The sequence below is a fragment of the Medicago sativa genome, chromosome 7 (assembly GCF_051527215.1).
Source record: "Medicago sativa cultivar Bolivia chromosome 7, Bolivia_mono, whole genome shotgun sequence".
Taxonomy (NCBI): domain Eukaryota; kingdom Viridiplantae; phylum Streptophyta; class Magnoliopsida; order Fabales; family Fabaceae; genus Medicago; species Medicago sativa.
Window position 1 is genome coordinate 101237536 of NC_140755.1, and position 21807 is coordinate 101259342.

At 32.1% G+C, this 21807-nt stretch overlaps 3 protein-coding genes across 3 annotated transcripts; 2 read left to right on the forward strand and 1 right to left on the reverse strand.

Annotated features, from left to right (window-relative positions):
* The first annotated feature begins 4583 nt into the window (after positions 1 to 4583).
* ATK4 (kinesin 4) lies at positions 4584 to 11375 on the forward strand. Its single transcript, XM_085723925.1, has 18 exons — positions 4584 to 4819; positions 5329 to 5495; positions 5578 to 5721; positions 6036 to 6263; positions 6363 to 6434; positions 6669 to 6737; positions 6862 to 6954; positions 7071 to 7214; positions 7302 to 7479; positions 7584 to 7766; positions 7854 to 7960; positions 8295 to 8473; positions 8596 to 8757; positions 8851 to 9104; positions 9195 to 9358; positions 9559 to 9741; positions 10051 to 10529; positions 10662 to 11375. The coding sequence occupies exons 1-18, from the start codon at positions 4702 to 4704 to the stop codon at positions 10771 to 10773; spliced, it is 3036 nt and encodes a 1011-aa protein (XP_085580051.1). The 5' UTR covers positions 4584 to 4701; the 3' UTR covers positions 10774 to 11375.
* A 798-nt stretch (positions 11376 to 12173) lies between these two features.
* Positions 12174 to 15346, forward strand: LOC146911320 (putative protein phosphatase 2C 5). The gene is made up of 8 exons (XM_085723926.1): positions 12174 to 12315; positions 12508 to 12766; positions 13362 to 13533; positions 13611 to 13828; positions 13914 to 14021; positions 14131 to 14256; positions 14348 to 14580; positions 14778 to 15346. The coding sequence occupies exons 2-8, from the start codon at positions 12557 to 12559 to the stop codon at positions 14995 to 14997; spliced, it is 1287 nt and encodes a 428-aa protein (XP_085580052.1). The 5' UTR covers positions 12174 to 12315; positions 12508 to 12556; the 3' UTR covers positions 14998 to 15346.
* Positions 15347 to 16387: 1041 nt separating this feature from the next.
* On the reverse strand, positions 16388 to 17443 carry LOC146911321 (wall-associated receptor kinase-like 20). Its single transcript, XM_085725782.1, has one exon. It carries the CDS (start codon positions 17425 to 17427, stop codon positions 16780 to 16782), a length of 648 nt encoding a protein of 215 aa, XP_085581908.1. The 5' UTR covers positions 17428 to 17443; the 3' UTR covers positions 16388 to 16779.
* Between the last annotated feature and the right edge of the window lie 4364 nt (positions 17444 to 21807).

Consider the following 21807-nt stretch of genomic DNA (forward strand, 5'->3'; position numbering starts at 1 on the left):
CACTGAAGCCGAAGGATAGAATGAGGACCAGGTTGGCGTCGCTACCATCCTATCAAGGCGTGCCTTGATATTAGACACACCATCTTGTCTATTATGCCAAGTAAATTTATCACCCTCAAAACCTAAGTCAGAGAGATTGTGATTTTGGAGAGTGTCCCGAAACATCGAAATCATATAAGAGCTTCCGAAATTCCCACCTTCCTTCTCATCCTGTGAAAGAATTAGATTAAAATCCCCCATGAGAAGCCACTTATCAGTACTTTCCACCAATGATAACTGGTCAATTAACTCACAAGTTTTATGCTTCATCTGAGACTCCGGAAAACCATATACTCCAGTAAGCCTCCATTTTTCATCTCCATTCTCAATAGCAATTAACACATCAATATGGTTAGAGGAAAGAGATAATACCTCCACTTCAAATGAGGAGTGTTGGCACTCCTCATTTGATTTCTACATAATAGTTTCTTCTTTGGACTTAAGACCTCTTTTATTAAAAATAATAGTCATATTTATATGAAAGGAGATGAATAGTATTATTATACAAGAGCATATATTAGGCCGATTTAATTTGTAAAGTAAAGAGACTTATTTAACTCGAAAAAATTTGAGGGATCAAATTTGTACATGATTTAGATTAGATAAATCAAAACTGCAATTTAGTAAAAAATTAATTAAATTGAAGTAAATAAATAAAATCACATTGAGGACTATTGGTTAGTTTAAGAGGAATGCTAAAAAATGTTCTAAGGATACTTGTTATGAAGTAAAAAAAAAAAAATCTTGACAATGATACACTCAACACATTAAAAATTTTAAAATTGATATTTTTATATAATAAAATTCATCATTTATTTCTATTTTAACTTCTTGTGAGTTATGTCTCTCTTGAGCAAGACCCTTACTTTAATTAGGCTAAGGTAACATCTCTATGCTTATCCCTTCGCATTGGCCCCATTCGACCTTTTCTCTTTAGAAATTGAGATAGCGTTACACAACAATTAACTAAATTGAATGTGGAACTCTTCCTATCCAAATAATTTATAAAAATGATCAAGTAAAAATACACCTACATAATAGCATAAAACACGTACTCTTCTCTAGTTCACGAGTATCTCGCATAATAATCAACATTGAAATTTTCAATTGATATTTCCCAAAGATGAATTAACGAGTGCTACGTACCCATCTTGTTATAAGTTTCATGCTTTACAAATAATGCACCAAATATTAAGTGATGGTAACCCCTTAGCTAAGGGATCTGCATGACATGTTGGGTATTAGAGGCTTTTGAAGCTTCGAAATCAATTCATTAAGAGCTGGATAGAAAAACAAAAGGTCCATGCATCGTGACCAAAAATAAAATCATACGTTAATAAAAGCCTAAAAAGTAGTACTTGTGCTCTACATCCTTTTCACGACAGAGAAGTTGTGGGCTAGCTTGGGGGACTTTATAATTATAGTATATAAATGTTGAAGCACATTATAAGAAAAATAAAATCACAGAAAGTGGAGAGTGCCGAAAGAACCCACATTCACCACCCCTATATATTTTTTAATGATCCATGCAATTAGATTATGTTGGGAAACCAACTTTAATGATTATAGAGATGTTATTCTAACTATTTATACATTGTTAAGGGAAATTGTGGGGGAATATGGAAACGATCCATGTGAACAGAAGAATTTTAATCTTTAAAGGTTCATTTAATTTATATTGTGGTGCTATAATCATGCATTTGGAGGGGTACTTTGATGTTAGATTTTGTTTACTATGTCCAAATTCTTTGAAGCCTAATGATGATACATGTCCAATACTTTACATGTAAAAGGAGCTGGATTGTTTGCCAATTAGTGGTATACGTAGTTAGTATGTATGTATTATCCTGTAATAATCACAACAAGGACCAATTAAATTAAGATGTCTAATGCTTGAAATATAATAATTTAACCTTGATATCCTATTCAATTAAGATACAAGGATAATCTATTTTACCATGTTAGTCAAGATCGTAGTATTAAATCTATACTGTGACTAGTGATCTCAAAAATAAGTAAAAAATTGTCTGATAAGATGGAATTGGCAGAGTAATTAGTGATGGCAAACATATTAAAGAAAACAAATAAGAAGGCTCAATCATAATATTTACAGCCTAACTTTTTTATTTATCTCAAGTAAATTAAAGAAATGATGATTTTTTGTGTTTTACGACAACAAACTAAAGAAAAACAACATGTCAATTCGAGGAAATTCTCATTTTTTTTAAAGTTAAAAAAGAGGAAATTATATTATTATTTTTTTTAAGGAAGGAAATTATATTATTAATTAAATTGATATTAATGACTAATTTTATAATAGTCTCGAGCAAATTTTAACTTTGTCCCTTGTGAAATTATAATGTTAAACTTTTACAACCAAATTAACATCCAAAATATTTTAATTAAATCCAAGCTTTCATTAAAATATATAATTAATTTTTGTTTTTATGAATTTTTAATAAAATAAATTAAAAAAATATTATAGAGAAAAATAAATTATTTACAGCTAGTGAAAAAGGGAAAAAAATAATTCCAAGACCCAATTACGAAATATGTTATTTTGACCAAAAAGTACATTAATTATTTTTTTTGAAGAAAAAAAAGTACATTAATTATTGAATTCAAACTTATTTATAATAAAATACATTAATTATTGAATTCAAACTTATTTATAATTTTCTTTTAAAACTTTTCTTTTTATGAAAAAAAAATACTCAAGAGTATACACACTTCATACAAAATCAAGAAAACCACAACTTCACTAGAATTTACAATCAAATTTACTTTTATGTTTTAACCCATCAACGTTAGAATTTCAGACTTATATTTCTTCAAGTTTTGTATATTGAGTACTAATACCTCAAAAAAAAAAAAAAAACTGAGTAAGTTATAACAAACCTCTTATACGTAGGTGACATTAGAAGGAAAACAAGAATGCATAATTAAAACTTAAAACTGTATTTGTTGTTGTTGAGAACTAATATATGTTATTATCATAGAAAAATACAAGTAGTATATTTGTTTTCAGCAGTAAATTATCTCTGAAAATAGAAAAACAATGAAAATTGTTATTTCTATAAATAGTCGTTGGTTATTTAAAAAAATAAAAATAAATAGTCGTTGGTTTTTCATTCAAAAAGAAAATAGCATGAATTATTAATTATTTCAAGGAAAATATCATTTATGGAGTATTTGACAAAATTATTCAAAGTATTTAAAAAAGAGTTTAATTAATGAAATTAATTTAGTAAAACAATAAAATTAATGAGATTTATTTATATGCTCTAATGGTGTAATTTTTTTTTTAAAAAAAATTCTATCAAATCATACCACGTCTATATATTTGTGGTAGATTTAAAAAAAAAAAACTAAACGCATCATTTGTAAATCACTTCGAGTATCTGAGATTCAAAATTGATTTCTCCCAACAAATATTATTTTATACGCACAAGTTGGTGATAGAACCTTAGATCAAATGATTAACGGACTCTTGAGAATTTGTAGTTAATTTAATTTATGTATAAAAAGTTTTACATTGGTGTATGTGAATAAATCTTTAATCAATATTCATTGTCAATATAAATAATTTTACAAATGTATCGAGACACATCATATTTTTTGGAAACTTATTAAGAACGAAGAAGAATAATAATATAATAAAAGTAACATAATAATTTAATTTAATTTTATAGAAAAAAGTGACACAATAATTGGTTGTATCTGCAAAAGTTTTGTATATTAATTATTCAAAGAAATTAAATCCTAAAAGCATATAAAATATTGATTAAACTAAGGGTTAATTATGTTTCTAGTCCCTATAAAATAGCAACCTTGTAAGTTTAGTCCCTACTTAATTTTAATAGCATTTTTAGTCCCTAATTTTGTTTTTCTGCACTGAGTATTAGTCCCTACTCAATTCAAATTTGTTTAATTTATGCTTAAACTCTTAAATTTTTGAACAATTTTTTGCAGACATGTTTAGAACATTACTAAAAGTTCGTCCGCAAAAAATTATCGCAAAATTTGATTTCTACATTCAGATTTGATTCATTTCATGTCAGAAAATTCTAAATTTTAGTAAACGAACCTTTCATAGTGTTCTAATCTTGTCTCAAAAAAATCGTTCAAAAATTTAAGAGTTTAAGGATAATTAATCAAACTTTGTTTTAGCAGGGACTAAAATTATAAGTAAATTTTTTTTTATAGGGACTTAAAATGCTATTAAAATTAAGTAGGGACTAAGGTCGCTATTTTATAGGGACTAGAAACATAATTAACCCTTAAACTAAATATAAACCATGATTTCTCAAGTGATGACATAGCGAGAGGGTCGGAAGCAGGTTCGGGTGAAACACCAATCCAATATTATTATAGAACACGACATTGAACCAAAGGAAAGCGAGGGAAAGAAAAGAACCATAACATTTTTCAAAGCCTTTCTTTCTCTTTCTCTTTCTTCTTCATTCTTCTTCTTCTTCAAGCTATTCTTCATTCTCCTCTCTCTCTCTATATATCATTTTCTCTTTTTCTTTCAGAAAGAATTCAGCTATACATCTTTTTTTCATTGTTATAGCTAAGAATTCTATGCCAGCCATTTTGTAATATATTATAATATAGAATTGGTTTCTGGGTCTTTTGTTCATTCTTAAGGCCTAATTAATCATGTCAACCGATCAAGTTTTACCATTCTCTGTTGTTTCTGTCGTTGAAGATGTTCTTCAACAACAAGCTGTCCGCTCTAGCGATTTCAAATTTGCTTCCAGAAAAGCCGAAGAAGCTTGTATATATCCCTTTTCTCTTCTTCTTTTATTTTTCCTTCAAGATTTTTATTTATTTTTATTTTCATCATAATTATGATCATTTATGTCATGAATTCAAGTTTTTGTGAAACTCAATCATCATGCTTTTTTTTTTTATGGCTAATGATGTTGTCCGGTTGTAATCAATAAACGACACTTATTTTGTTTGTTCAAAATTTATGTTGGATTGGCCTCTTTCCAAGGCTTTGTTTGAATAAACAACTTAATTATATTTATGCTTTTATTGCATAGTAAATGTTTATATCATATAAGTGCTTAGTATTTAAAAGCTATTTCTATAACAAAAGATAAAATAAAGTCGAAACCTTTTCATATGAGTCATAATATTTTCATAGGCTATCTCACAAGTAATTATACTAGTAGATAAGTTCAAATTAGCCAATTCAAAGAGATCCTAAATCAAATCGCACCATGCAGCGGCCTTAGAAGATTTTAACATAACTGAGATAGAATTTGTCTCTTATTGCAGCTCTGAGAAGGTATGAAGCAGCTGGTTGGTTGCGAAAAACGGTTGGAGTAGTTGGAGGGAAAGACTTGCCAGCTGAACCTTCTGAAGAAGATTTTAGAATTGGTTTGCGTAGTGGAATTATCCTTTGCAATGCTCTCAACAAAATTCAACCTGGAGCAGTGCTCAAGGTATATTGTTTCTCATTTCACAAAAATATGATTCTACATATATATGATTTATGACAATAATTAAACCTGTATATATCTTTAGGTGGTTGAAGGCCCTTGTGATTCTGTTATTATTCCTGATGGAGCAGCATTATCTGCTTTTCAATACTTTGAAAATGTAAGGAACTTTCTTGTAGCTGTTGAAGAAATGGGACTTCCTACCTTTGAAGCTTCTGATTTGGAACAGGTTCTAACCAAACTTTAAATATTTTGCTTATTTGCACTTTTATTTCATGGGATGGACTCAGTTGATTAAAATCAATATACACTGTCGGTGTTAATTTTTTTTACACAATCGTAATAATCAGATCATAAAAAATGTTTGACTTTAATCATTATGACTTCTAAAGTCACGTGTATGATTGCTTGTGATTTTGTCGACAAAATTAGACTTTTACACTGACATTATATCAAATTTAACCGTATATTATTAATAATTTATTACGAGCAATTGTCATTTTGTTTTAGCATTTTTCTTTTTTCCCCTTGTTGTGTATATAGGGAGGAAAATCTTCAAGGGTAGTGAACTGTGTTTTGGCACTGAAATCCTACGCTGAAGGGAAACTTGTAGGAAGAAGTGGGTCAGGGTCATTGAAATATGGTCAAAAACCACCTACATCTGGGAAACCAATTTTGAGGAAAAACTCAGAACCATTCATGAAGTCTCTTTGGAGTATGACAGTAGGTGACAAAGATGGATACATGAGTGATCCAGATCGACATGAAGGGGTTAGAGAGAACTTTATTGTTTATAAATATTTTACTATTTTTTTTTTTGTCAAAATGGTAAAAATAATCTGTCTAAGCTTCATGAATTTGTATGTGCAGGGTTCATTTTCTTCCTTAAACTCGCTAGTTCGCCAATATTTGTCTGATAAGAAGCCAGAGGAAATTCCCATTGTAAGGCCTAATCGATTCAGACAAAATCACTTATCATTTTGTAAATTCTTTTGAGTGATTTTTTCCTTGCTCTCCAAGTAACACAGCCACATCTAGCTATTGTGTATGTAACAAAGTAACATAAAGCATTTGGAAACTAATGTTATTTGTGGCTTTGTACTTATTTTAGGCTTTTCATATTTCTTTGGTCTTGTATCTCCTATATTAAGTATATAACATCTTTTGGTGCATCAGGCAGTAGAGTCTCTTCTTAACAAAGTCATGGAAGAGTTTGAACGTCGCACACAAATTCAACAAGAAACGGCATGCCTCTCTCTCTCTCTCTCTCTCTCTCTCTCTCTCTCTCTCTCTCTCTCTCTCTCTCTCTCTCAGTTCTGTTGAATCTTATAGCTTTTTGAACCTAATGATAATTTTTTAATAATTTCAGTACAAAACAACTCAAGAAGATAAGGCATTGTCAGATAAGGCATTGTCTGAAACAGACCAATCAATTTCAAAAGCTGATTCTGTTGATGAAGGGGTAAAATTCACAATCCAGAAAATATTTATCTTTCAAGTTCAGATGAAAATGTTTAGATTGGTCATTATCACAATCTCAACTGCTTAACCTTTATATTTGTCTGAAAAATTATAAAGATGGAAGAAAATGAAGATGTAGAACAATTGGAAGACAAACAAGAGGAATGCTATGATGAGAAATACAACAGTGATGCTGAAGAATCAAGCAGCCTGAATTTGAAGCAACAAAGTTTAGTCCAAGAACAACATAGAAGTATCCAGGTAACTTGTAATACTATATATGGAACTCAATATTTGAAAATTGAATTGATCTGATAAAGTGACAAGTTCAATCTTAATATTCTTTAGGAGGTGAAAACCATTGTGCATCAAACCAAATCGGGAATGCAGTTTCTGCAAAAGGAATACCAGAAGGATATGATCAATCTAAGTAAGCACTTGCATAGTCTAGCTGCTGCTGCTTCTGGATATCATAAAGTTCTTGAAGAAAACCGCAAGTTATACAATCAAGTGCAGGATCTGAAAGGTAAAATCTCATGTTGAAGACTCAGTCGTCTAGGTATACTTATGCTCTTATGCTGTCTATGTTTTGAATTAGAATGATTGGACAAACTTTTTGCATGTTGACAGGAAATATTAGGGTGTACTGTCGAGTTCGACCGTTCTTGGGTGGCCAACCGAGTCAAAATAGCGTTGTCAGCAGCGTGGAGGAAGGAAGTATGTCACTCATGATACCTCCCAATTCCAAACTTGGTAAAGAGGGAAAGAAGATATTTAACTTCAATAAAGTGTTTGGTTCTTCTTCAACACAAGGTTGGTCTTATTATATACATTTTCACTAAAATTGTTTTGCTAATATGTATGTTTTCATCGTCACTGTTGTTTGTGGTATTCTTGCAGGGGAAGTTTTCTCTGATACGCAGCCTTTGATTCGTTCTGTTCTTGATGGTTACAATGTTTGTATATTTGCATATGGCCAGACAGGATCAGGAAAAACATACACTATGGTAAGAGGTTCAAACTTTATCAGTGTTTGATATTTGAAGGTCTCAACAATGTCACACCAAATAAAGAGTCACGTGGAACTTGCCATGTGAACTTCCATTAGACAAATGTCATTATAGTTAAAAAGCGAGGACTAAAATTGGTAAGAAAAAATATGTGGGGAACGAAAATTTGAAGGAAATTTTTACAGGGTCTAAAAACGAAAATTGGTATACTTGTACAAAGGAAAAACATATTTAACCCTAGATGAATTATGTAATCAACACTTGTTGATTCTCTGTGTTGGGTTTTGAAAATGAAAATAACTCCATTAATATTTGATATGCATTGACGCAGGCAGGACCAGATAATCTTGATGAGGAAACCATAGGTGTTAACTACCGCGCATTGAGAGATCTTTTCTTTCTCTCAGATCAGAGGAAAGACACCATTACCTATGAAATCTCTGTTCAGATGCTTGAGATTTACAATGAGCAAGTTAGAGACCTACTAGCTCCAGAGGGTTCTAACAAAAGATATCCTTCTTCGATCTATCTATCTATACTATAATATATTAATACAAAGACTATATATGTGGATTCCATGCTCAATTATTGATTCATTTTTCTCCTTGATGTAATCCTTAACACATACACACATTAGAAATTCGCAACAGTTCCAATAATGGCATCAACGTGCCAGATGCAAGCCTTGTTCCAGTTTCAAACACTTCCGATGTCATAACTTTGATGAACTTGGGACATAAAAATCGCGCTGTTGGTTCTACTGCCATGAACGACCGTAGCAGTCGTTCTCACAGGTAATAGCAATGACATTGTTAGGTTTATTGGTAAGTACTAGTTTCCCTTGGCCAACACACATGACCCTTATAATGGTTGGTATATAATTGCAGCTGTTTGACAGTTCATGTTCATGGAAAGAACTTGGTATCGGGAAGCATTATTCGAGGTTGTATGCATCTTGTTGACCTTGCAGGAAGTGAAAGGGCGGATAAAACCGAGGCCACAGGAGATAGACTTAAGGAGGCTCAACATATCAATAAGTCACTTTCCGCATTAGGAGATGTAATTGCTTCCCTTGCTCACAAGAATGCACATGTTCCATATAGGAATAGTAAACTTACTCAGCTACTTCAGGATGCACTTGGTATGATATTCATATCAATACTTCTTTGACTACATGAGAATTTGTATCTTTTGTTAGTTATTAAGGAACTTCTTTCATTATATATATTAGGAGGGCAGGCCAAGACTCTCATGTTTGTTCATATTAGTCCGGAACCTGATGCTCTCGGAGAAACACTTAGTACACTCAAGTTCGCCGAACGAGTCTCCACTGTTGAACTTGGAACCGCGCGAGTGAATAAAGATAACACAGAAGTGAAAGAGCTTAAAGAACAGGTTCTTACATTGTTTTTTGTTCTCTACTAGTTTAATAACTACACTATACTTGACATTTCTAATCTTATTTGACTATTTTAAAATGTAATGTAAAAATGTTACCAAGTGAAAATACAGTAGAGTATGATTGGAACTCTTTACATCTTTAAATTGTGAAATTTTTGTGTTGAGTTTTTATTTGGTCATATTTGTCTTGTCAGATTGCTATGCTGAAGGCAGCCTTAGCTAGGAAGGATGGAGAAGCAGAACACATTCAACAACCTTCCAATAGTGGACATGTAACATCAAAGTTGAAATCCTATGCATCGTCACCTCCCGTACAACGTAATTGGCCATCTTCTGGAGGCCGTAAGGTGCCAAAAGATGATTCCAGTAGCATAATGGTAACATGCTATTCTTAATTCCATGAAATTACTTCAGTGACATGTCAAAAGCATGAAATTATGTGATCATATGAGTTAAGTGATGAAATATTATAGTAATGACTAGATTGTATTTTGGCCCCTTAAGTTATTTTTAGTTTCACTTTCCATTAAGTTTTTTTCGTTCCATATTGTTCTCGTAAGTTACAAATGCTAGACATTTTGATCTATTAGATTTTTTTTCTTTTCATTTTGGTTCCTTAATTTACAAGATTTCCTTTGCATACATGGTAACTGATGTTTGCAAGTGTTGTGAATAATTGCATGTAGGGCCAAAAAAAGAGTGCACCAAAGCTGAAAAGAAGAAGCCTAGATATTCATGACATGTACAGGCATTCACAATCACCACCATGGCCACATGTTAACAGTCACCATGTGGTAAATGGAAAAGACGATGATAAGGAATCCGTTTCAGGCGAATGGAATGATAAGATTATGAATAGAAATGATAGCTTAACTAGTGATGATAGCTTAGTGGGACAATGGGAAGCAGAAAGTAAACAGTTCTCTCCATTGCTAAGTCCAAGTTCTCTTTCAGAACATTCAAAGTTGTGTTTGGAACCTGAGTTTGAGATGACCACTATGACCACTGATGAATCTGATGAACTTGAAATTGCAACAAGTGATTCTTCAGAATCAGACATGAATTGGTTAATACAAGCACCTAAACCAACCGCACTTTCAAATGGATTAGGCTCTAATGCAAAGAAATCTATTATTCAAAGACCAACAAAGATTCCAGAAATCAGGTAATTATTTCATATTTTCGTGTTAATTCCACAAGGGTTTAAGCTCATTGTACAATGAAATTTTGTGTTGCATACATATATGTATGTGCTTTTCAAAGGTATTAACAATGTTCCTTGTATGCATGAAAATAGGAGTATGATCCCATCATTAATTCCTTCTCCAGCAAAGAAACAACCAACACCAGTTATTCAAGCAAGAAAGCATCCTATTGATGCAAAGAGGAGGGCTGGAAATGCCAAGTGAGAAATATTGTTCAAAATGGCAAGAGGCTTTGTTGTCTTCCTGAGCTTTTAATACAATTTTTTATGGTTTTAATACTACACTTGAACATTAATTAGCTTGGTTGAAGATTTATGACATTAAAATATTTTATTGTCATGGATTTTTCAGAAGGACAAATGGATGTAAAGTGTGATGCCGGAAGGACAAAATTAAGAGTTGGATAATGGTTTTAGAGTTGTATGTATAATAGTATAATTTTGTGGATTAAGATTGACAAAGAGATTTTTTGTGCAATTTGGCTAGTGTGGGGACAATAAACCAACTGAGTGGTTTCATCATGTATTTAACTAGGTGTCAATGTGGCCAAGAATACACAATTGAATTCTCAATTGTATGAGTCTATGAGGCTAGTTGAGTAATATTGCTTGCAGTTTTTTTATATGTATGTAGTGATAATTCTCTCACTGTATTGGATCTTGTTGGCCGTCCAGACTCCAGGCGTGCATAGGTTGGACCTCTGTTAGTTGTCCCTATGTGCTCACCATTTTTCTATTTTTTGTCTGTTTGGATATTCTATTGTAAAGGTTAAAAGCAGAATCAATCAGATCAAATTATCATACACACATGGATTGTTTGGGAGAAATATTATTCTCATATTCCTTTGATTGAATCAATCCACATGGATTTTCAATCTATATTTTATGCAATTGTTTTATTTTACTAAATATATCAATCAAGCAAGATAACATTTTTTTTTTACTAAGAAAAACTCATTGCATATCATATAAAATTAATCGAGAAAATAAACTTCAAACTTAACAAGCTGAAAAGGTTTTTAGCAACACTAACAAATTTTAAAACTACCTTTTTTTTACTCAAATTTAAAACTACTAAAACTACCTTAAAAAAAATAGAAATGAGTATGAAACATCTCCAATGTTTAAAAAAAATGGTATATGAAATAAAAACAAGCGCTCGATTGAGTCTAGAGAAATGACTATAAAGAAAATTCAAATTCTAAATGTGAAACGTACCATGTTTAACGTTTGATAGTCTCTCAAATAAAATTAGAGAAAACTTATATTAAAAAAAAAAAAAACATTCATTCATACATGTTTAATTTTTGGTAAAAACATGCTTCATTTGATAAAGTGATCAAAATAAAACGAAAATGCGAAAATTTATTTGAGAAAACTTATTTTGTTTACGGTTAATGTTAATTTTGATTTTGACTTTTTTTTTTTTTTAAATTGAAAATGGAATTTTTTTTTATTGTTTCTTTTACAAATTTAAAAAATAAACAAAAAAACATTTTAAATAATTTTATGTTTATTTGCAAAGTAACATTACCAAAGATTCTGTCCCAAAAACAAAGAAGACAACCTTTTTGTTATTGTTTTCTTTCCTCTCATAGTCTTTTTGTACCAATCAAATTACAGAAAAAGCTTTGTTCTCTTCTTCTCTGTAATTGTAATTATCACCGAAGTGAATCCCATTCTCAATCTCATCCTCCGTTTCTACTCTAGGGTTTATCGTCTTCTCGATCTACCGCATTTTCCTCATGTCAGTACATTTTTTCGCATACTTTACCTCTTAATTACATTTTCTGCTACTAATTTTACTTCACCAGATTATAAATGCACATCATTAATCAAGCTTCCACGATCAGTTCTAGATCTAAATTTTGAACTATTATTATGTAGAATGAATTTTTTAATTTATGTTGGAATTTTTTTTTTTTTTTTGGATGAGTAGGTATGGTTTTTTTTCTTTCTTTCTAGAGAATGTTGAATTGTGAAGTAAAATGAGTAAACGTGAATTGTCAAGGATGAAGCCATCACCAGTTCCATTGGCCACTTTGATTGGCCGCGAGATTCGAAATGAGAAAGTTGAAAAACCTTTTGTCAAGTTTGGACAAGCTGGATTGGCCAAGAAAGGAGAAGATTACTTTTTAATCAAAACAGATTGCCACAGGGTTCCCGGTGATCCATCAACCGCGTTTTCCGTCTTTGCGGTATTACTTTATTCTTGTTGGTTTGTTTGTTCCTATAGTTATTTGAGTTGAGTTACTTTGTTTTAGTGTTTAGTTTAATGTTTGAAGAGAGAAATATTTGGATTTTAAGAAATTGAATGTAGCATGTTAGTTGAGAGTTGAGTCTGAGTTGGAAGTTTATTCTGCATAGTGGAGATACATTCGTCTTTCTTCGGTTTTAGGATCCGTTTAGATTTGCTTATTTACTGACATAAACACTTGTGAGACTGTCTGAGACATTTTATGGAAACAGCTTGTGACATGTCCATAAGCTGTTTTCAGCTTAATACGACAAACATTCAAGATAGCTTATGAAAACAGCTAATGGTTTATATGAAATACTTTGACTTTAATTTATCTTTTGTTACAGAAATAGCTTATACATAAGCACTTATATGATAAACCCTAAATGCTTACAAGCACTTTATGAAGTTGTTTATCCAAACAGGACTTAGTAGATGTCGTACGAGAATTGGAGCATATTATTTTTCTTTTCTTCACATTTATAAGTAGCAAGTGGGGCATCAATTTATTCCCGCAATGGTTATGATGTTGACAATGAATTCTTAATTGGCAGATTTTTGACGGGCACAATGGTATATCAGCTGCTATTTATACAAAGGAAAACTTGCTTAATAATGTTTTGAGTGCGATACCGCAAGATATCAGCAGGGATGCATGGCTACAGGCCCTTCCTCGTGCTCTAGTTGTTGGTTTTGTGAAGACTGACACGGAGTTTCAGAAGAAGGGTACATACAAAACCTTGTTTGCTTGCTTCATGGATCTTCTGTGATCGCTGTTTCTGACATCTTAATTTCATACGCAGGGGAAACTTCTGGAACAACAGCTACATTTGTTATAGTTGATGGATGGACTGTCACTGTTGCATCTGTTGGGGATTCCCGTTGCATATTAGATACTCAGGGAGGTGTAGTTTCTCTCCTGACAGTTGATCATAGACTGGAAGAGAATGTAGAAGAAAGGGAGCGTGTTACTGCCAGTGGTGGCGAAGTAGGACGACTCAATATATTTGGCGGCAATGAGGTATGATGTAACCACTTTTGTCCTTCTAGTAACTAGTAACGGTTACTTAAACTCAACTGATTTTGGTTGGCAAATATGTCTGTAGGTAGGTCCTCTTCGCTGCTGGCCCGGTGGATTGTGCTTATCTAGATCAATTGGAGACACAGATGTGGGGGAATATATCGTACCAATACCACATGTTAAGCAAGTGAAAGTGAGCCGGTTTCATTATTACGTTCTTTTCTTTGGTGTCTCCTATATGTGGAAGCATTCATTTCCAAGTTAGATTTCTCACAACCATTATTTGTCTGTCGTTTCCTCAGCTTTCAAGTGCTGGTGGAAGGCTTATTATAGCCTCTGATGGTATTTGGGACACTTTATCTAATGATATGGCCGCCATGTCATGTCGGGGTCTACCTGCGGAGCTTGCTGCAAAGCTGGTGGTTAAGGTGATAAGTTCTGGCATTCTTCTCACATTTTCTGGAATGGATGTTTGGTTATCTTATTTAGTAAATCCTTTTTTCTTTTCTTTTCTCCCAGGAAGCTCTAAGATCTAGAGGCCTGAAGGATGATACAACCTGCCTTGTTGTAGATATTATTCCTTCTGACCACCCTGTATTACCGCCTACTTCAAAAAAGAAGCATAATATGCTAACCACACTTCTCTTTGGAAAGAAATCTGAGAACTCTACTAACAAAGCCACTAGCAAGCTTTCTGCAGTTGGTGTTGTGGAAGAGCTTTTTGAAGAGGGTTCTGCAATGCTTATAGAAAGGTATGGATGGCATGGAGCCCAACTAAATTCATATTTGCATTTTATATCTTGAAGTGTAATAGGAAATTGTCTTTATTTATTTACTGAATATTAATTTATCTTAACCAACTAGTGATTGCAATGAAATTATCCTTTTTCCTATTTGGGTGTATATGTCTGTGCAATTCATAAGTCTTCCAGTTTTCTTAAAACTGCAGGCTCGGTAAGGATTTTCCATTTGATAAGAATTCTGAGATTTTCCGCTGTGCTATTTGCCAAGTGGATCAACCCCCTGGTAATGGTCTATCAGTGAACTCTGGACCTTTCTTTTCTCCAGCATCTAGGCCATGGGAAGGCCCATTTCTCTGCACAAACTGTCGGAACAAAAAAGATGCCATGGAAGGAAAGAGGCCAAGCAGACCTACCGTTACAGCATAGTAATCATCTAATATTATGGTTTCATAGTAAATATTTGTATAATTTTATCCGACAGTGAGCATGCTTGATTTTGCATTTTCGTTGGTGATTGTCTTAGATGTGCAAGAAATGAGGTTAAGTAAGATAGGTCTAGTAAGTGTTTTGCAAGTTGTTACAAATTTGATTCTGGCTTGTGCTCGGCTGTTGGACTGACTGATAGGACAAACATGGTGTCTAGTAGATAGGTGGTTTGTGCCAAGCTAACAGTTTGTATTTGTAAGTAAACTGAAGCTATGGTTACATCTCCCATTTGAGACCTTCAACGGTAAAGTCTCTTTTGAGACTAGAGGAATTCTCTAACGTCTCCGAAGATCAGGATTTTGTGATCTCTGTTGACCCCCCACCCCCAACACAAAATTGTCCATGAATGAGAAAATTGTTGATCATGATAGTTCTTTTGTTGCTCATTGTCGTCAAGAAGGCCCACCTGCCAGCACACTGACACCAAAATGATAAAAAATAGAGGGCTCCCAGATTTTTCGTTGTGCCATTCTTCTTCAACCTTTGTTCCGGATGTTTATGATTGATTGCAAAGTGTAGAGCATCTCTTATATGAACTATTGGATGCGGTTGTGTAACAAAAATTTATAACCAAAATATAATTGTATTGATTAGTTTTAAAAAAGTCTTACCTAAAATTCCTCTTTATTAGATCCAAGACTATATTAAACGGTAGAGCCAAAAATGTTAATTAGTCGATATATAGCGAATTACTACTATTTTACTGTTACGTTGCTAACATATGTACAGGGGCGCGGATTATAGGTATTTGGGGACATAAGTCGTATGTTAATTTTTGAAGGAAAATGTACTATTCATTTTTTTTTTAAGACCAAGGAAGTATCCTTGCGTGCAACTGCGGAGGTAATCCTTTGAGGTGATTGATGTTCATTTAAGGTGTTGATAATTTTCAACATATGTTTTTTCATATGGATTGACTATAGATCAAACTTTGGACCAAATGTACCTAAACATCTACCACGTATGTCTTACCATGTTGGTGGTGCATATTCATTTAGCACCTTTTCTTGAATAAACAATTATTAAATTAATATTATTTTGTTGTCTTTTTTCCTAGTTTGTTAGTCCTCTCTTATGGTTCCATGCATACATTACATTACATGTCTTTCATGTTCAAATAAAAACTCCAACCAGGGTTTTCCCTTTATATCTTTGTATTTTCAAGGCGTTGAGTGTTCTCTTTATTGAAACTCGCAGATTAAGATTTATGATGGATGTAACAGTGTCGTCAATTGATTATTCACTGATATGCGTGTAACAGTGTCGTCAATGTGACAATGTCACAGGAAATATGATCTTATATCAGCAGTTTATGTTATACAAAACAATAGTCGGATAAAGTCTATCTTTTATTCAAATAAGAACAAAAAAACACACATTTGGGATGCAAAACCAAACTAAAGAACATAGTAAGATAACCTTAACACAACAAAAGTCATGCCCAAATCTGGAATATACACATAACCATGTATCTCTTCTTCAATCAACCTTCAAATGCAACACACTCACATTATTTTTCACCTCTTCACTTGATGAAAAGACAAAATATAACTATACTAGAAAAAAAATTACTGATAGATATTAAAGACAGAAAAGCAAAATTCATATCTGATTCCGTGGTAGGAGTTAGAGATGAATTTCACGTTTTAGTAAGACATAACATAACAGAGTTGTTTCGTTGCGAAATATAACATTGACGCAATGAACGTGCATGCAATTTAGTTAATTAGGAGGCTTCCATTGCAACTCAATCCCATAGTTCCATTTTTTAAAAGGTTCATCAGGCTTGAAATCCACCAAACAAGTGTAAGCAGTACAACTCCCAACCCTAAGTCTGATCTTATGGGAATTCATGACTGAATCTTTTAAGTAATGACAACAAAGGGTGTTCATACACCCATTTCCCTCCTCCACTTTTTCCTCAAACTGTCTACAAATGCTGTTTGAAGAACAGTTTAGAGGAGATTGAAGGATATTATCAGAGCAATTTAGAAGCATGACAGTGTTGAGTGCAGAAATATTGAAGGGTAAGCTTTCATCAAGTACTAAGCCTCCACCAATGAGATCAGAAGAATAACAAGTGTGTTTAAGTATATTGGGTGGTTTAATTACAAGCTTGTTAGCACTTGGGTCAATTTTAAGGATCTTATAGTATGTCCCTGTTGCTGACAAGAACTCTAAGCTATCATTATTGCAGTAAATTTTGTACCTTTTGTCACCACAATCATCATTAGTGCTAAGTGGGTGAGGAACTTCAAAGTCACCACAATTTGAACAAGGAGATGCATTGATCACGGGACCAAGACCAGTGATTAGTAGAAAGAGTAGAAGGATTACCATCTTTAAACTATTCCAATCCCAAGGATACATGGAATCTTTCTCTTGTTTAGGCAATGAGGTTTAATTGCACAAACCCAAGAATGTGGCCTATTTATAATATACCGAATGACAACTTTCTATTTTAGTTTTTAGGGTTAAATATGTTTTTGGTCCCTATAAATATACCAACTTTTCATTTTAGTTCCTCTAAAATTTTCTTTCAACTTTTAGTCCCTATAAAATTTTCAATCATTACTTTTGGTCCCTATTTTTAAGTTAATTTTTGTATTTTTTTTAATGAAATTGTGCAGAAATGTGTAGAATATTGTAAAAAAAAATTCCAAAACATAAATTCTAATTTTAAAAAAAATTTCCAAAACATAAATTCTAATTTTTTCAATCATTAAATATGAATTTTTAACCGTCAAAAATATAAAAATTCATATTAAATTCATGTTTTGTTAAGAAATTCTAATTTTTTTTGGGAGAGATTCTTATAATATTATGAATTTTTATGCAAAATTTTATTCAAAAATATGAATTCTACATATGAGTTTACTTTAAAAGAGGGACCAAAAGCGAAGATGGAAAATTTTTGAGGGGCTAAAAGTTGAAGAAATTTTTTAGAGGGACTAAAACGAAAAGTTGGTATATTTATAGGGACTAAAAACATATTTAATTGAAGTTTTTAAAATAAAACAAGGTTTTATAAGTGTCACTATAACATTTACTTGAGAAAGTCTTGGACGGGCACAACCCCAAATCAAAATGATTTGGGCACACTCACAAAACATAGAAAAATTTAACTGAAAATAAAATTAAATGATATTAATTGATGTGATTGATTTATTTTTGTTTTAATTTTTTCATTTTATGTGTGTTTAAATCTTTTTGATTTGGGGTTGTGACTATATTAGACTTTCTCCATTTACTTTTGCAAGAAAGGGTAGTTAAATAGAGATATTCTTGTATGATCACATGACTGAATATGCGGTGTTTAGACACACATACAAAAAGACATTTTTCTAATAAATAACAAAAAGAAAATGATCTTATATTTTAAGGATACATGTCTTTTTTGTATGTGTTTAAACACCTTACATTTGATCTTGTAATCAAATAAGACCTGCTTAGTTAAGTAATGCAATGATTAGTAAAAAATAATTAATGTAGTGAAAGAGTTAGCGAGAGTTTAGATCTTCAGTTGAAGAGTCCGGACTCAATCCAATGCATGTGACCATGGAAGCTATAATTATTAGCTTCAACATTATTGTGCGTCCATATTGTTTGTGATGTAGGAGGGTTTCTATAGTATTTTTATAGTATTTTATTATTTCAGCTTAATTTTATTATTTGTTTGTTTTGTTTTCAGTTTGTTATTTTCGGCTTATTAGGGTTTGTTATTTCCCTATTTAAGCTTAACAGTTGCAGCCTAAGAAGGAACTTTATTCATTCAATAATATTTTAGAGAGTTTTCTTAATTTCTGATGGATTCCGGAATCCTATTTTCACAAGTTTGTCGCTTGCAAACTTGTTCTTTTTCTACCTAGGTTTAGCGCTTGCTAACTTACGCTTCCGACTGCGTCAGTTTGTCACTGTGATTTTAAATACATTATTAATCCTCAACTATATCATTTTATTTTGGTCACTTAAGTTAGAAATACTTGGATACTTTGGTTCTAAAGTATTTTTCGCTTTGTTCTGTCCCTTTAAGTTACAAACGTTAACATTTTGGTCATTTCCTCTATAAAAAAAAAAAAAAAACATTTTGGTCATTTTCATCAATTTTCATTTGAGCCAATCCATTACTTCTTTCTTCTAGCTCAACTTTCTTCTTACTCAATCTTTCGCCTATTGTCAGGTAGGTAACATTTGAGTGACTCAAATGTAAAACTAATAGAAAGATCCAAAGTGTCTATCGTTAATAAATTGGGGGATGAAAATAAAAATAAAAGCTTAAAAAGACCAAAGTATTAGTGGTTATTTTTGGATTGATGATGTAATTTTTTTTTCCACAAAGTTTCCACCACCGCTTACAAGTTACTAATCTATGTTGAAGAATTTGTGGATATATAAGGTGGGTTCTTTCCTCTCAACTGGATATTTTCCATACATATGGGTCAAGAATCAAACCCATAACCTCATGCTTAAAATACTCAGATTTCTCACGGTTTGTACCAATACCACCTTAATAAAGTATATAATGACTTCTTTTTTTTTTAAATAATGAACCTAATCAAATATTTGCATATCATTTTTCTTAATCCCTGTAGTGGCTACACAAAACAAAATAATAACAATCGATTTTCATCACACGCACTTGATACGGTCATCAATTTGTTTGGTAATTGTAATTTATTTAAAAAAGTACTACTAGTCAGTATAATTATATACTGATTGAACCTTGCAAAGATGACAGTTGTCCAACAAGTTATACATAAATCTGGTAATTGAACTTTTGTATTGTAATCACCTGCTTAGTTGAATTGTTACACATAAAATATTGTCAATCATGATTACTAGTTTTGTTTTAGCAAAATGACACACTAGACCCACTATATAAGGGGTGCCACTTGCTTCTTTGAGTTGCTCTCCTTTCCAGAAGTGGTATCCTATAATAACCTTTCTTTTATACATTCATGGCCACCATCATAACAGTAAAGTACTAAATGATAAACTCCTGAAATTTCTAAAATGAATATTAAGGCAATAAAGCTAAAGTGTTTGTTTTGGCTCACATAACTAAGAGCTTGGTGCATAATCAACAACGTCAAACAGACCACCTGTCAATCTGTGATCCAATTAACGATCGACAACATGGCATAAAAATTCAAGTTTAATAGTGGTTCACTGAAAATTATTTTACAGAGTTAGCCAATCAAATTTCATTGTTCTACTACATCACTATGTCAATTAAAGAATAAATTAATTGAACTTATACAAAAAATAAAATAATTAATGGCCTATGTAAAATGGTTTTCTCAACAAAAAAAAAAAAAAATTGATGTAGGGGTAGCATGCTTAAATATACGAATATAATAATAACATTAATAAAAGAATACTATTTTTTTGTACCAAAAAAAAAATACTATTTTTATTTATTTAAGTAGGCCCTGTTAGGTTACCTTAAAGGTTTTTTAGTGGTCCATCATCCGACTTTGTTTAGTTAAATAGACTTCTAAAAAAACATTAACTGTCTATTTAAAAAACAATTTAGTTGTCTCATGAGTTTAGTTCAGTAGTTGGTAGGGACAATGTATATTATATCCTCAAGGTGGAGTTTCAACCTCGGACTACTTAACTAAAAAAATCCAACTTGGAGTTGACGCGAGGTAGGCCATAAACCTTTATTGGTCGTTCGACTTATTTTTGCTCATAATAGAGTGTGAGACTTTGGCAATGAGTTGATTATCTTGCAAGTTTTTGTCATAATAAGATTCTTAAATTTGTAGGAATGCTCCTATAATCTCTCATCATGTTGCAGTTGATTGCTTTTTATTTTTTAAAGCTCTAGAAATGAAGCTTTGATCATAAAAAATATTTTATCTGTATATGAAGTTGCTTCGGGTCAGTCGATAAATTTGCAAAAATATAAGATATATAGCCGCCGTAACGTGCAACAAATTGTCAACAACTCTATTGAAAATCCTTTTGGAGTTCAACAAGTTTTGGGTACTTGAAAATACCTCGGTTTAGCGTCTATGATAGGGCTAAGTGGGAAATCTATTTCTAAGTTCATTAAGGAATCTAGAAGAAAATAAATTTGTGGAGTAGCAAGTGCTTATCTCAAGGTGGTAGAGAAATTCCCAAGAAAAGGAATATTTGCAGTCACTTTATGGAGTATTTGGAAGCAAAGGAATAATAAGATTTGGAACAAACGACTCAGAATCTAGAGTAGTGGACTAGTGGTATGTGACGGGGTGGAAAAATGCCCAAGAAATCAGAAATTCTGCCACTGTACAAAAGCATTTGAAACCATCATCAGTTTTGTCAAAACCTTAAAATCAGGAAGATACAAATCCAATGTTGATGCCTCGTTCTCTCATGATCATAACAAGGTGGGTATTGATGTTTGTATTCATGATGATTAAGGGCACTATGTTCTTGCTAAAACAGAATGGGTTGACCCTCTTATGGAAGTTGATATTGGTGATTTTATCTCCAGTTGCGGCTCTTTTTTGGATGTTGTGAAAGCAACTGGTTCAACTATTTTAAATTATAAAACATTCATTCTAACTGTTCTTAGATCTTTCTTATTGTTAAAATATTGAAAGATGTTCCTATTTTTCAAAATTATATACAATCATTTTAATAAGCAACCAAACGTTGATTGCTCTTTCATGATTTCATAAGAAACTTCTTCAAACCATTGAGTTGCTGTGGTAGATAACTCCAAAACCAAATATACACAAGGAATGATACACTAGATAT

Excerpts from the sequence above, each read along its gene's own strand:
- ATK4 (XM_085723925.1), top strand. The coding sequence starts at position 4,702 with ATGTCAACCGATCAAGTTTTACCATTCTCTGTTGTTTCTGTCGTTGAA. Across the intron at positions 5,496-5,577 it reads AACCTGGAGCAGTGCTCAAG|GTGGTTGAAGGCCCTTGTGA; the intron begins GTATATTGTTTC and ends ATATATCTTTAG. Across the intron at positions 7,480-7,583 it reads TCAAGTGCAGGATCTGAAAG|GAAATATTAGGGTGTACTGT; the intron begins GTAAAATCTCAT and ends GCATGTTGACAG.
- LOC146911320 (XM_085723926.1), top strand. The coding sequence starts at position 12,557 with ATGAGTAAACGTGAATTGTCAAGGATGAAGCCATCACCAGTTCCATTG. Across the intron at positions 12,767-13,361 it reads CCGCGTTTTCCGTCTTTGCG|ATTTTTGACGGGCACAATGG; the intron begins GTATTACTTTAT and ends CTTAATTGGCAG. Across the intron at positions 13,829-13,913 it reads ATATATTTGGCGGCAATGAG|GTAGGTCCTCTTCGCTGCTG; the intron begins GTATGATGTAAC and ends ATATGTCTGTAG.
- LOC146911321 (XM_085725782.1), bottom strand. The coding sequence starts at position 17,427 with ATGTATCCTTGGGATTGGAATAGTTTAAAGATGGTAATCCTTCTACTC.